Genomic DNA, 15,580 nt, shown 5'->3' on the forward strand with positions numbered 1-15,580 from the left:
ATGGCGTCGTTGACTGGTATTGCGCATGCGCACAACGCATGAATCCTCTTGGATTGAATCTCTAAAGTAACCGACTCCGAGGATTTATCGGTACTTTTACTTTGTAGAGAAGTGAATCATTCACCTAAACGATTCACTCTTGGAGCAAGCGTTTCTATTAGCTCAAAGAATCGTTTAACAAAGATTCAGTCTCTCTTTGTGCATCATGACTACTTGAAACATTAATTTTATCTTTTAATTTAACTTTATGTAATAATTCTAATTGTCCTCGCACAGGGCTGCAGCTTATAGTTAAAAATAATAATAATAAATAATAATACATTTTATTTATATAGCGCTTTTCAAGATACTCAAAGACGCTTTACATAAGACAAATAATCAAAACAAATACGTACATACACCATACAAATCATAGTACAAAATCAAAATAGTACATCAACATCAAGAATAATTAAGATAAAAACAAAGAGAGCAGCATAAGACAGTTCATTAAAAATTAGCTAAATTATGAGAGAATAGATGAGAGTTGGTTACATTTGTGACAGGACAGTTAGTTACTGATTACACAAGATTAATCAGTTCTAGTCCTTAATATCAAACACAGTCATGGACAATTTTGTATCTCCAATTCACCTCACTTGCATGTCTTTGGACTGTGGGAGGAAACCGGAGCTCCCAGAGAAAACCCACGCAAAAACGAGGAGAACATGCAAACTCCACACAGAAAAGACCCGGACCACTCCACCTGGGAATCGAACCCAGGACCTTCTTGCTGTGAGGCGACAGTGCTACCCACCAAGGCCGCCCACTACTTTAAAAAAAATTTAATTAATACATTAATTCATTTTCTTATCCGCTTATCCAATTAGGGTCGCGGGGGAGGGGGTTTGGGTGCTGGAGCCTATCCCAGTTTTTCAATGGGTGCAAGGCACACAGTAACACCCTGGATGGGACACCAGTCCATTGCAGGGCAGACACACACACACACACACACACACACACACACATTCACTTACAGGGCAATTCAGTGTCTCCAATTAACCTGACTGCATGTTTTTGGACTGTGGGAGGAAACCGGAGCTCCCGGAGGAAACCCATGCAGACACGGGGAGAACATGCAAACTCCGCACAGAAAGGACCCAGACCGCCCCACCTGGGGATCAAACCCAGGACCTTCTTGCTGTGAGGAGACAGTGCTACCCACTAAGCCACCGTGCCACCCCCAATTAATACATATTTTTTTCTAATTACAAATAAACACATTGAAAAACAACTGTACATAAATCACATAAAATCAATCAAATTTAGCCAAATAAATATTTTGTGGTCGCAGCACACATGCATCCATAAATACTGTATAAGTATATACAAGATATGTTATAGGACTTGTTTTTATTATAAAAAAGGTCACTAAAAGACCTCACAGTAAAAACGAAGGTTAGGGAGCCTTCTTAGCTTTTTGTGCTGCACAGAGTACTTTTTATACATTTAAATATGTTTATCTTAATCTTATTTTTATTTTATTATTGCTGCTGGTCTCACAGAGATAGCAACGTTGTATAACTACAATGACAAAGTCTATCTTATCTTATTCATCTTTCTTAAGGTTTTCCAGAAGTTTTATGAAACATTTAAATAGGAAAAAGCTAGTTATATGAATGTGAAAATAAACATATAAATACTTTTTATGTTTACAGAATATTTATTAAAACTTGATAATTTAATAGCAAAATAAATGCTCAAAAATATGAAGGGGTACCTCAGCATTAGTGATGCCTTTAGAGATGTACAAGCTACTCACTCCATATCAATACACAATTGACTAATAGATGCGTTTGTTAAAAATTTTATTCACTCATCTCAACCAAACATACAGTGTGTAAAATGTTGGGCATGCACAATCCACAGATTCAACTGAATTCTCAGCTTCTCAGTCTCAGAGTCAGGATTTAAATGAAAGAACTAAGACTGCTATTACTGCATCATCTGCTGGCCAACACATGTGCTTTATTACAAAAGTGAATAAGTAACTTTACAGAAACCACTTAATTTGAACATGATCAGAGGGGGGTGGGGGTCCTCTGCAACATTTTAAATAAAACAAACCATCAGTAAAGGCTGGCTTGACTTCTTACATCACATTTCAAATTCTAACATTCCTGAGCATGTAGTGAAACTCACTAGACAACCGAAAAATACTAAAACCATAAAGATCTGTAACAAAAGAAGAAAAGGGTTTTTCGTTTCACTTTTTGTAAAGACAAAACCATTACAATCTTTAAAAAACAAAACAAAAACATTTTTTACAAAGCATTAGAAGATTTGTACAAGATGTAAGATGATTCAGTACAAAATGAGTGAAGTAGGAACTGTGGGTCAGTAGCGACGGTTGAAGGTGCCACCACCACCACCCTGCATCATCTGGTTCGGTCGGTTTAGGTTTCCGGACATTTGCCGAGAAGGTCCTGACTTCATGAATCCACCACGGCTGAGGAGCAACAAGGAACATTTCAACATTATTATGTTTTAGTCATCACATTTTTGTTGCGTTTGTTTCTTTCTTTCTTAGGATTTTAACGTCATGTTTTACACTTTGGTTACATTCATGACAGGAACGGTAGTTACTCATTACACAAGATTCATCAGTTCACAAGGTTATATCAAACAGAGTCATGGACAATTTAGTATCTCCAGTTCACCTCGCTTGCATGTCTTTGGACTGTGGGAGGGAACCGGAGTTCCCAGGGGAAACCCACACAGACAGAACATGCAAACTCCACACCGCCCACCTGGGGATCGAACCCAGGACCTTCTTGCTGTCAGGAGACAGTGCTACCCACTTAGCCACCGCGCCGCCCATTTTTGTATTAAACTACATATAAATTAATATAACACCCATTACTCCTACAGCCTGTGTGCCAACTGCAAAACTGACTTTTAGCAACAGTTTTAAAAAAGCCAGGCTGATTAAAATAAAGTACCATTTTCTAAACCAAAGTGACAGGCAAAAAAATTTAGGTTACAGCTGACCATCAAAATAAAACATAAATGTCGACTGTTAAAACAGTGGCACTAAAATTCTGCACCATGTATTTCTTTTCCTTATTAGTTTCCTGCAGTAAAACCATGATTTCAGAAAGTACTGGGACTGTAAAATTGCAGCAAGTTGTACAACTGATCACATTAAGAAACATAAGCATTGATAACTTTGCAGTGGTGGGGCTTGAACCAGTGACCTAGTTACAAGTCCAGTCTGCATCTTAACCACTACACTAACACTGCACTGACTCTCTAATCAGAGTGTCAAACCCAAGATCTAAAAGAATATATATTTAGAGAGATCTTACCTGTTCATTCCTCCACGGCCCATGCTGCTCTGGCCTGGCATGCCCCGGTTTGAACCTATAAGAGAGAGAACAAGGTTGGATTGATTAATTCAAGAAAAAAGAATTAATCAAGCAAATAATGCATATTCCTCAGAGCTGCACATACCTTGCCAGGGTCGGTCACCATCCATCTTACGGCCAGACTCCAAGTCTCTGAACAATGCGAATGAATTTAACAGAACGTGTAAATTGGCAGCAACAAAAGAGATTCGAATAAAGGCAGTACAATAGGACAAAGGGACAAACGAAAATCAGCATTATTTACCTTCCAGGTGCATTCATGGGACGCTTATCAAAACCACCACCACCACCCAAGTTATCTCGAGAGTCCCTGCTATGCCTGTCCCGATCGGAGAAATGCTACAGGAAGACATAAGAACAATGTAAATGTACTTAAACATTAGAGAGTTTTACACTTAATGTAAGAAATACAATATCTGATACTGTAAATGACTCAATTTAGAAAAGTCCAGCGTGCCATGTACTGTACACTCTTTTTAGAGATAAATACACCGATCAGCCATAACATTACAACCACCTCCTTGTTTTTACACTTGCTGCCCATTTTATCAGCTCCACTTACCATATAGAAGCACTTTGTAGTTCTACAATTACTGACTGTAGTCCATCTGTTTTTTCTGCCTGCTTTGTTAGCCCCCTTTCACCCTGTTCTTTATTGGTCAGAACTCTCCCAGGACCACCACAGACTTTATATCTACAAGGTGGACCAACTAGGTAGGAGTGTCCAATACAGTGGACACAGTATTTAAAAACTCCACATCTGATCCACTCATACCAGCACAACACACACTAACACACCACCACCATGTCAGTGTCACTGCAGTGCTGAGATAAAAAAAAAAAAGTATGTAGAGAAACAGATGGACTACAGTCAGTAATTGTAGAACTACAAAGTGCTTCTATATGGTAAGTGGAGCTGATAAAATGGACAGTGAGTGTAGAAACAAGGAGGTGGTTTTAATATTATGGCTGATCGTGTATGTATGCTAAATAAATACAGCTAAGAAGCAGTTGATTTACCTGGCCGTTTCTGTCTCCGGACATGCCTCCTTTGGGACCGTCCCTCCTGAAAAACAGATTTAGAAGTTGAATGAAAACTGATTTCTGCACTAATCATACAAACAGCTCATATCGCATAACTCGAGCAGGTCATTTTGACAAGAAATAGCCAAAACAGTTTCTGGATTGCTTATGCTAGTTATCTGATTGTGATTTTAAACACAGTGCTGAAGGCTTGAGAACATGGTGTGTGTGTGTGTGTGTGTGTGTGTGTGTGGGAAAGGGGGCAGGGGGGGGTTGCTTGAGACCTTCACACTACACAAGCACTCAATAGTTCAAGAGAGGCTTTATAGTCATTTTAGCTATATACAAGTACATATTAAAACAAAACAACCAGGGTGCAACACAGAACACAAATGCAAAACAACACAATACACATAATGCAGACAAAAAAACCGTACAATAAAAAGAAGACCTACAGTAAATACAACAGAGATTGAGGGGGACGGGACCTAGACAAGAGTAGTGTTACTCAGTACCATAAAAACATATTGAGGTAAAAACATTCTGATTTACAGTCAGCAGTGTAGGGTTAGCAGCAAAGATATTAAACAGTAAGGTGCAAAAATGCAATATTCAATATACTCAATACAGAAACACAAGTCTAGTGGTAAAAAAGTAAACGTACCTGTCCATGAACATGTCCTGGACGCGGTTGCGATCTCTGTGGTCAATGTCTTGAAAGCGGTCCTGTCGTCCGAAGCGATCATCCATGGACATCCTCTTAGCCGACCAATCGTCCTTCCTGTAAGCAGCAAAACAACAGTGACCCAGCAGAAGGAGAAGTGGACGTATAATATACACCTTATGGACACTGGGTACTGGGACATCCCTTTAACATTGCAGCAACAGTTTAGGGACGGCCTTTCTTGATTCAGCATGAAAGAAAACATCAACTGAGGCTTTAAGAACATCAGTGCCCAGCCATACAAATGCTGTTTTGAATTTGAGACATACTTCATAAGTCTTGTGAGAAGCCTTCTTATAAGAGTGGCTGTTATGGCCGGAAAGATCACATAGCAATCACTATTATAATACCATTGGATTTTTAAAAAGCTCATTGCCAAGTGTCCAAATACTTTTGGCCATAGAGTGTATATTATGTATACAATGTTTATACTCACACTGACCCTGCAAATGAAGGAACAGTATAATTATATACCTCAATATTAAACAATTTCTGCAACTCGGAAATAAAATGGTACTATTTATGATTAACGTATAAACAGGAGACACTTGTATAAAAGCATATAAAATGTTAAGTGGAATCTGATAAAGCCATTAAATCATTCTGTTATGATAGTGAGTTTCTCAGCACAGAAATATTTTCAGCACCTGGAGTCCATGTCGAATGGCCTCTTAAGTGGCCGCCGGTCTTGTTCGAAGCGGAGCTGTTCCTGCTGCCTGCGCAGCTCCTCGCGTTCGCGGTCGATGCGATCCTGCTCGCGCCTGCGCTCGTACTCCACCCGCAAGCGCATACGCTCCAGACATTCGCGCTCCATGCGGTCGGATTCCAGCCGTCGCTTTTCCACCTCCAGCAAGTCTCTCTTGCGGTTCAGCCTGTCGTGCTCCTCGCGCTCGCGGAACTGACGGATGCGCTCGCGCTCAAAGCGGCCGTCGCGGTCACTGAAGCAGAGAGGACAATTACAATGACAAAGATATATGGGGAAAAACCCTGACCACTTGCAGCACCATATATGAATTTTGGTGAAAATCAATAATAAAGAAAAACTTTACTCAGACTTTTTGATCACTCACAAAAAAGTGAACCCCCTTTTTTTCTTTTTTTAGGAATGTCTGCTAACTAATAACTAAAGTAAAATAACTGATAATTGACCAGCATCAGCAATAGGTCAATGTGGCGCTGAAATGTCCTGCTTGACGGTCAACAGTCAACTATATGAGATGCACTACCATCTTTTACTGTCAGATGTCGCCGGTACACTCAGGGTACCATGTTTATGTGGACTAGTGGAGGTTTAAAACCCAGGTTCTGCCTAGTCTGGTGTACCCCGCCTTTCATTAGCTCTGTTGGTGGTTTAGTAGGCTGTTTATGTGCTTGGTGATGATAGTTAATGGATTTAAGCTCATATCTTACTTGGTCCACAGTGAGTTTTCCACTTTTTATGATGCCACATCTAGCACATCTGGAAATTCGTTACCACTGAAAGCATTATTTTATTTATTAGGATTCTAGCGTCATGTTTTACACACTTTGCTTCCATTCATGACCGGACAGGTAGTTACTGGTTACACAAGTCCATCAGTTTTTTGTCAAACACAGTCATGAACAATTTTGTAGCTCGAATTAACCTAAATTACATGTCCTTGTACTGTGGTAGGAAACCCATGCAGACACGGGGAGAACATGCAAACTCCACACAGAAAGGACCTGGACCGTTCCACCTGGGAATCGAACCCAGGACCTTCTTGCTGTGAGGTGACAGTGCTACCCACCCAACAACCAAGAAACAATGCAGTCATGCGGTGCTGTAAACAAGATGTTTTGAATTGCCCACCTTGAGTGGTGACGCCTTTCAGCATCCTGAAGGTTTTGTTCGCGACGCCTCTGCCTCTCGCGCTCCTGCCGCCGCTTGATTTCTTCAAATGACACGATGTCACTCCTGTCTCTGCTGGAGGACTTGCGCTCATGACTGTCGGTGCTCTGCAAGGTAAAGAAAAGTTAGGCCAAATGTATTTTTTAAAATATACATACATTTAAACACACACAGCTTTCCATGGTCTATCATTTGAAGTCATAAATAACAACTCAGTGTCTGTCTGATATAAATTTTTGTAACTGTAATTTAATTTACCCGCTCTCTGCTCTTGGATTTCTCGTCGCCAGACTCCGCTTTAGATTTGTCCATTGCATCAGTTCCTTCTCCATCTGTAACAGAAACAGTCACTTGGTTACATTAAGCTAATAGATAAGCTAGCAAAAAGCCCATTAACCTTCCCACAACTCACCTTTGTCATCAGAGCCTTTTGCTTTTTTATCCTTGCTGTAACATGAACACAAGAGGAAACGTTATATGATCATACTGAGCTTGATCACATGCACTTTAGTTTATCTTCAACACTGTTGGTTCCTTACCTCAAGTCAGATGATTTTTTGTCAGCAGGCTTTTTTCCAGCCGGCTCGTTTTTGGCCTTCAGAGAACATTAAAATGATTACACAAACTCTATTGTCAAGAGGTGCAAATAACAGCACAAAAGGTTGAAAGGAACACTTACTCTTTCTACAAAGATCGTTCGCTCATGCAGCTCTGTGCGATGTAGGTTCTCGATACACTTGGTGGCCTCGTCTGCTGAAGACATCGTAACAAAGCCGTAGCATCGAGCTCCTGGACTGCGAGCGTTCGTCACCACTTTAGCACCGGCCACCTGCGAACACACAAAAGAACAAGAATCATAAACATAAATTTACACATTTGAGCAGCAATAGCATTGCAGTCTACAAATAGGGCAGCACAGCGGCTAAGTGGGTAGCACTGTCGCCTGGGTTCGATTCCCAGGTGGAGCGATCCGGGTCCTTTCTGTGTGGAGCATGTTGCATGTTCTCCTCACTTCTGCGTGGGTTTCCTCCGGGAGCTCCGGTTTCCTCCCACAGTACAAAAATGTGCAAGAGAAGTGAATTGGAGGTACTAAATTGTCCAGGACTGTGTTTGATATTAAAACGAATGAATCTTGTGTGACCTGTAATTACCTGTCCTGTCATGAATGTAACCAAGATGCAAAACATGACGTTGAAATCTTAATAAAACAATCTACCAATTATGATCCCCAAATAATTTACTGCTTCTGCAGTTCCAATATGGGTTACTAGTGCAAATGTGTTTGATCCAAGCGATATTTCATGGCATGTACGTACATAACTACATACACAGCCTGAGCCTCTGCTTGTTTTCACCATGAAAATGAAAAAATAAAGCAGAAGCATGTTTATGTGAGTAGCAAATATTGTTATTGATTTTCAGTTCCAATTCCATTCCATTGAATGGAATTGTTAATATACAACATATAAATAAAATGTACAACAATCAGTAATGTCCAGTATACTCAGCTATATGTTAGAATGTTAAAATATTGTACATCCAAAATTGTAAAAGCAGTTTTTAAGCACACAAACCTTGCCATATTTGCTGAACAGAGTCTTCAGATCAGTCGCTTTAGTGGTTGAAGAAAGGCCGCTGATCCACAGACTCCTTCCACTGCTGGTGACAGAACCTGCATGAACCAAAGTACAAATTACGTGCAAGTTATAGTCACCCTTTATTCCTAATTTTGTAAAGAAATTACTATAATGATGCTTAAATATAAAAATCCAAAAATCTGTATATTTACCTTTGTCATCTTTTGATTCAGCTTTGCTAGATTTCTCATCACTGCTGAAGGAAAAAATTTATAATTTTAAAAGAATGTACATGAACGAAAGCTGAAGCTAAAATACCCACCTGGTAAAGAGTCACGGCCACTAAAAATCACTCAGACTTGAAAAACTAAGTATCTGTAAGCTCGGCTATCGGCATCTTAGATGGCAATCGTTTAATCATTTAATGAGAAGGGAAAAGGGGGATGAGACTGACTTAAATGAAGAACCAAATGCGCCATCCATTACACTTCCCAAGAGCACCCAAACTTCATAACAAAGGAGCCAAAGTAACAGATTGTAACAACCATTGTTCTAGTAGACAGAAAACAACAAACCTCTTTTTCTGATCACCACCCTCTACAGAGGACTCTTTCGCTTCAGAAGCGCTCTCATCGCTCTTCTTGTCTTCATCTGTCTCTCCGGTCTTCGGTGCGGATCCCGAGTCGGCGTTTTCAATTTCCGTGACATTAGCCTGAGCTGACGCGCTCTCGGCATCGGAGAAATTGTCCTTTACGCCTTGTTGGTCCCCACATGGCGGATGGACTTTGCTTTGCTTCGAGGCATTATTGTCCACCTTCATATTGTCGGCGTCCTCGGCTTTAGCGAGGTCGGACACATTGTCTTCCTCTTCCGGCTCCTCCTTAAGTGGCTCTGATTTACAAGACCCGGCTACTTTCTCACTTTCTACGAATGTAACAGGAATAGAATGGCACAGAGTTTAATCACTTCTGAGACATTGCATAGGTTAGCCTGGAACTGACTAGGACGTGACCCAACGCTGCACATAAGACAAGAGTTAAGTAGCCTAAAAGAGACTGGAAAAGCCACCGAGCGGAAAGCGACCCGATTCCTGCCTACAGTCCTCATTCAGTTCACCTGAAGCAAAGCGGAGGAGACGTGCAGAATGCCACGTGAAGAGAAGTGTCCATGCTTGGTTCAGATTGCAGTTGAAATGTCCATGACAACGATGGCAAAAGAGGCATTTTATATTGAAATCAAGAAATGAATCCATTAGTGAATCCTCGAAAATAACAAAACAAGTCCTGTAAGCACGTCGATGTGATCCGATTCCTCGTTTCCTCTTCTGAAGTCTTCTTGTTACAAACTACAAACACTGAACTGCACAAACTAACTAGACATGACGTGAACCTACCTAACCACGTATTACTGGCTCTGAGTGGAAGCTTTTCTATCAGAAAACCTGAGATATTTTGAACACTACTAATAAACAAACTCCACTGCAACCACTTAAAGCCAGCAATATTTGGATTTCCAGTCTCTTTGTGAGGGTTACAAGGTAGGTTCAACCACATTTAATATCTAAACCCCTCCAATACATTACCTTTCATGTCTTCAGAGTCTTCCTTGGGTAAAGTCTCCTAAAGAAATTAAAAAATAAAAGACAATTAAAATACAACAGTGAGAAGCAGCAAGTCTCACATTTCACGTTCAGACACAGTTCTTACAGGCCTGTTAGTGTAGAAGTTCAGGTAGGACGTCTAAAAAGCTTTACAAATGAATCCGATTGAACATTTTCCTGATCTGATTCACATGCTGACTAACCCAGCCAATCCCGTGTAAACACAGGACACAAACTGCTGAAAGGCACACCATCATTGCTGTATCGCTTTGCATAACTTGGCATTAGCAGCAGGCGTGGAAGAATTCGTTGCTGTAGGAAATTTATGAGCTCTTTAACTGTCACTAAATTACAGCAACTGGCAGAGCTTTTATTTTGGCTACCAATATAAAAATATAAACCAGTGTTGTGTTTAGAGATGGGACGATCGGGGTTTTTGGCATCGATTGCGATCTCCGATCTCCTTTCAGGGCAATCGGACGATAGTCGATTTCGATCGGGGGGGGGGGGGGGGGGGGGTGACATGCAATTTTTAGCGCAAAATCAGCAGTAAATAATAAAGTAACCAAACAATTATTTTTTTCACCCACAGGAGACATATCTTATTAGTCTAACTGACCACACACACACAAGTTTAATGTTATCCAGTTTAGTCTGAAAAAAAACTTAAAAAGAGCCTCACAGTGAAAGTAAACCGAAAGCAACAGCGTGTGTGTGTTTCTTTAAAAAAACCGCTTTGTTCACAGTGTCGCTTTAAATGATTCTGATTCAGGAGTCGAATGTGACGCGTAAGTTTCTCTCTCCGTTTTTACTGTTATTAATAAATGCTGTGGTTTTAAATAAACACCAGCTACTACAGAACATTTTGTGTGACTTTCTTACATTAAAAAGCTTAATTAAACCGCTATTACCACAGAGCGGTCACCGAGTCAGACTCGTTCCGTCTGTGGAGCTAAAAGTTCTGATTACCCTAAAAGTTTAGCAGATGATCCTGAACTAACGAATTTGGTAATGAATAAACTTTTGCCTCTGATTGGCTCTGTAACGTTTTCTGTTCTCATCTACATCACAAGTAAGAACCACTTACGATTTACCAAAGTGAACCAGGAGTTTATATAACGTGCTGATAGAATCGACTCAGATGTGACCGGGTTGAATTATCTTTTTAAAGTAAATATTACAATCAGCAAAATTACATCGTATGTATGATGCACAACGTTAATGATGTTATTTTAGGTCATGAAGAGCTTTCACTGTGGTTTCTGTACGATGGTTGATGAATGGTGATGTGATGGTTGGTGCTTCGTAGCTCAAAGTCTGGATCGATCCACTGAGCTGTTAACTTAACGTGATCTTTATATAATCACACGATCGAATCGGCTACATTTAGGAAATATCGCCGATAGCATATTTTGATTAAAAATCGGCCGATACCGATTCATAGCCGATCGATCGTCCCATCTCTAGTTGTGTTCATATTCACAGTGGACACAAACATAATGACATAAAGTTGGGTACAAACTTCATTCACAGCTTTCACCTTGCCAATAAAATAGAAATGCACGAATGCTGAAATGTATTTAGGTTTTAATGCCATGCTTACTCGTATTGATTACAATAGTGGGAGAATAGGTTAGCATTTTAGGTCTTTCCTCTCATCAGCACTGATCCTATAGAATTTATTTCTTAGGATTTTAATGTCATGTTTTACACACTTTGGTTACATTCATGACAGGACATTTAATTTCCAGTTACACAAGATTAATCAGTTCAATGTTTTAATGTCAAATACAGTCATGGACAATTTTGTATCTCCAATTCACCTCACTCGCACGTCTTTGGACTGTGGGAGGAAACCGGAGCTCCCAGAGGAAATCCACACAGACACGGGGAGAACATGCAAACTCTATGCAGAAAGGACCCGGACCGCTCCACCTGGGAATCGAATACAGGACCTTCTTGCTGTAAGCGCCAGTGCTACCCACTAAGCCACCTCATGTTTGCGAGAACTGAAGTATTGTTTTTGCTTTGACCTGGTTAAATATTTCTTTCATTGAGGAGAGGCACTGTCTGATTCGTCAGCACTTAGGGTATTCAGTCAGTATGTGTTCAAATAGGGCTGAATTAACAGGACGCTTTAGTCACCACCACTATTATTCAGTACAACACAAATGCAGCATTAACAAACTACCTGGTTCAATAAAAAACTAATACTGGCTCAAAAATAAACATTTGTATTATTTAACAATGGAATTTAAAGTGAAACAAGTACCTGTTTATCCAGTTTTCCGTTTTCATCAGCATTAGTTTCACTTTCCTAAAAGGAGTGAATTTAATTGAGGATCAAACACTAAGCACCACTATAAAGCCAATGAAGAATTCTCAAACAGAACATTAGAATTAAGCACTGACCTCTTCTAGCTTGGACTCTGCCGTGAAATCTGTGTAACTGTCCTTTAGAAGTTCATCCTCATCATATTCATCGGACCCAGCAACGTTATCTACGTCAGCTTCGTCCAAAACGTTCATGTCCATCATGTCCATGTCATGAACGTTTTCTGCCTGTGCATAAGCCTCCTGATGAACAAATGAACAGCACAAGTTCAATCACACACATACGACTCGTAAAACAGCACAGGATCAAAACTAATCTGTTACTATTAGTAAAGATTTTAATGTTATAAAGCACCTGGCCATCCACAGATTCATCTTCGACTGTGCCTTCCTCCAACTCATCTGTCTCTGCTTTCTTTCCTGTCGAGACATGGAATTAGTAAAATGAATGAATTCATCTAAAATGTTTTTATCTTGAGGATTAAAAAAAAAGTATTTACCTTTAGGAGTTCTGCGAGGTGTTTTCTTAGGAGTTATCTCAAGCTGTACCACTATTTCATCAGGATTTCCTCCTTCCTCCTCAATGGCCTGGGGGGGAGGGGGGGGGGAAGTACAATTATTCATATGACTGATGCTTTTTATTCAAAATAAATCACAAGCATGTCCAAACCTAATTGAAGCATTAAGATGATCGACTGTGGCTTTAAAGAATAGGCTACGATTTCTCAAAACAATCCATACTTTGTGGTCTATGGCATATAAGCAAAAACCATAGATGAGAAGTTAACACATCTTTTAGTGGTGAGCAATGAAGACCTTCAATAATTTATCCTGGTCAGGGTCGCAGTGGGTCTGATTCATTAGGCTAAACCAACCCAGACAAGTCAACAGTCCATCAAAGGGCAATTTTTGGTATCTCCAATTGGTTTGATTGCATGTCTTTGGACTTGAGGTAAACCCACACGGCCAAAGGGAGAACATGCAAACTCGAACCCAGGGCCCTCCTGCTGTGAGGCGACTCTGCTACCCACCCTGCCGCCTGTCCAGACCTTGGTTTAAATCTTGCTTTATTAAATATTACATCTATGAGTTAGACTGTGGGATTAAATTACATACTCATTATCAAACATGAAGCTTGTTTAACTGTTCATAATGACAAACAGTAATCCTGGGCATCTTCCCAAGCCCTATACCACTGTAATCTGTAGATCTTTTGTTTTATAAGCACCTTTATTAACACTAGGACTTATTTAAGTGTGTAACATGAGTAAAAACTAAAAGATCAGTAGTGAAAGGGCAGCAAGGGAAACCTTATAAATAATGCAACGTATTCATGTAGGGATTCAGTGTCCCTTCAGCAACGTGTATGTGAATGATGTTTTAATATGAAAAATACTTAAGTTGAACTGGTCAAAATCGAACAAATAAAAGCTCTGTTATGGTTGTTCATGGCAAAAAAATGTGTGCGGAACACTGTGACTTAACGTTACACAATGCTAGTGGCTAGCTAACATGCTAACAAACCGTTATAAACACCTTTTATTGAAACGTATTGATTGATTTGCAGTAGATAAATGAGTTGGTACTGTTGCTAAACATGTATTTAGTAATTAAACACATAAACTTATGAAAATAACGATGCTAGCTGGCTAAATAACGATCGTTTGGAGAGATTTTGGCTGCGTCCCAATCCGCATACAAATGCGAATAGAATTGGTACACTAGGATGCTCTTTAGAACTCCCTTAACTATCCAAAAATAAACAACTAGAGCTTTTAGACGATGTTTTCTTGCTATTATAGTGCTAAAATGAGACCTTTTTGAGTCGCTCGGACAGCTGGCTCTTGTTACCGCTGATGTCCAGGTTTCTCTTCTTCAGCTCGGCCTTCAGATCGATCACTCTCAGCTCAGATAATTTACGAACTCCTGCGCCCTCGGGAACCTCGCCAAGCCCCGAATCTGCAGCTGAACTGGCCTCAGACATTTCTTCTAACTTTAAGAAACGATCTACTTCCTAACTGTGCGTTTCACCAGTACAGCCGGGTCTGGTTCAGTCTTCCCCAGTACACATTCACTACACGCTACGAAATGGCGACGTTGGATAATACTGCGCATGCGCTATGGTGATTGACTCTTAAATTTGAACCGACTCGGTAATGTTTTCAATGATTTTACTCACTGTAGTGAATTCACAAACAAGCCTCGTCCGTTAATTCACTTTCACTATTGGCTTCATCCTGGACAAAGTCGTGGTGGCTTTGATAATCTCTAGAAACTCTTGACTCAAGGCAGGAATGCACCCTGGACCTGGCGCCATACCATCATAGGGCAACATACTCAGCCATGCACTCATTTCACTATTGGCTTCATCCTGGACAAGGTCGTGGTGGCTTTGATACTGTCTGGAAACTCTTGACCCAGAGTGCTTCAAAGCAAGAATGCACTCTGGACCTAGCTCCATACTCTCATAGGGCAACATACTCACCAATGCACTAATTTTCACTATTTGCCTTATCCTGGACAAAGTCATGGTGGCTTTGATTCTCTCTGGAAACTCTTGACTCAAGGCAGGAATGCACACTGGACTTACCATGGGTGCCATACAATCACAGGGCAACAGTCATCTATTCACTTACACATTTAAACCCATGAGAAATTAAAAGCAGCCAATCCACCGTCTTTCTAAGACAATCAAAGTACCCAGTGAGGACCCACACAGACACAGCCAAAATGGCAAATTGTTCTTACAGTGACTGTAAACAAGCATTAAACATTCACCTGGAAACACTAGGCATAAGGACGGAATACCTTGGACAATCCATTCCAGAGCTTCCACCCCAGACATAACAATTCATGTCTGTAGACACCAGGCTGGCTGATAGCAATGAAACTAATGCTTTCCAACAGTATACTATCGTTTACTAACAAAATTATTAAGATTTTAGAAGTATTAATGCCCCTTGTACAGTACTTACAGACATGAAATGTATTTCTAAATCCAGGTTACTCAGTCAAATCAAGATGTTCTTGTACAATAATCAAGAC

The 15,580-nt window shown here is 40.3% G+C and overlaps 1 protein-coding gene across 2 annotated transcripts; it reads right to left on the reverse strand.

Annotated features, from left to right (window-relative positions):
• Positions 1 to 1,830: 1,830 nt before the first annotated feature.
• Positions 1,831 to 14,623, reverse strand: LOC134331823 (scaffold attachment factor B2-like). 2 transcript variants are annotated; one of them, XM_063013358.1, is made up of 21 exons: positions 14,352 to 14,623; positions 13,036 to 13,123; positions 12,891 to 12,955; positions 12,614 to 12,778; positions 12,474 to 12,518; positions 10,184 to 10,220; positions 9,177 to 9,525; positions 8,814 to 8,854; positions 8,599 to 8,696; positions 7,704 to 7,853; positions 7,564 to 7,619; positions 7,437 to 7,471; positions 7,283 to 7,356; positions 6,986 to 7,131; positions 5,802 to 6,092; positions 5,095 to 5,211; positions 4,428 to 4,473; positions 3,652 to 3,746; positions 3,493 to 3,539; positions 3,348 to 3,402; positions 1,831 to 2,488 (listed from the first exon to the last, which is right to left on the reverse strand). In XM_063013358.1, exons 1-21 carry the CDS (start codon positions 14,517 to 14,519, stop codon positions 2,377 to 2,379), a joined length of 2,280 nt encoding a protein of 759 aa, XP_062869428.1. In that variant the 5' UTR covers positions 14,520 to 14,623; the 3' UTR covers positions 1,831 to 2,376. The 2 variants fall into 2 exon arrangements, with proteins under 2 accessions (XP_062869428.1, XP_062869427.1); XM_063013357.1 differs by having other exon boundaries at positions 8,814 to 8,857.
• Positions 14,624 to 15,580: the final 957 nt, after the last annotated feature.

This window comes from Trichomycterus rosablanca, chromosome 17, assembly GCF_030014385.1.
Source record: "Trichomycterus rosablanca isolate fTriRos1 chromosome 17, fTriRos1.hap1, whole genome shotgun sequence".
NCBI classification, from domain to species: domain Eukaryota; kingdom Metazoa; phylum Chordata; class Actinopteri; order Siluriformes; family Trichomycteridae; genus Trichomycterus; species Trichomycterus rosablanca.

Bases quoted from the DNA above. Each gene is read 5' to 3' on its own strand.
- LOC134331823 (XM_063013357.1), bottom strand. From the start codon at position 14,519: ATGTCTGAGGCCAGTTCAGCTGCAGATTCGGGGCTTGGCGAGGTTCCC. The intron at 7,620-7,703 runs GTAAGTGTTCCT...TGTTCTCTGAAG, and splicing joins GAACGATCTTTGTAGAAAGA to GCCAAAAACGAGCCGGCTGG. The intron at 7,472-7,563 runs GTAAGGAACCAA...TTCATGTTACAG, and splicing joins AAAAAATCATCTGACTTGAG to CAAGGATAAAAAAGCAAAAG.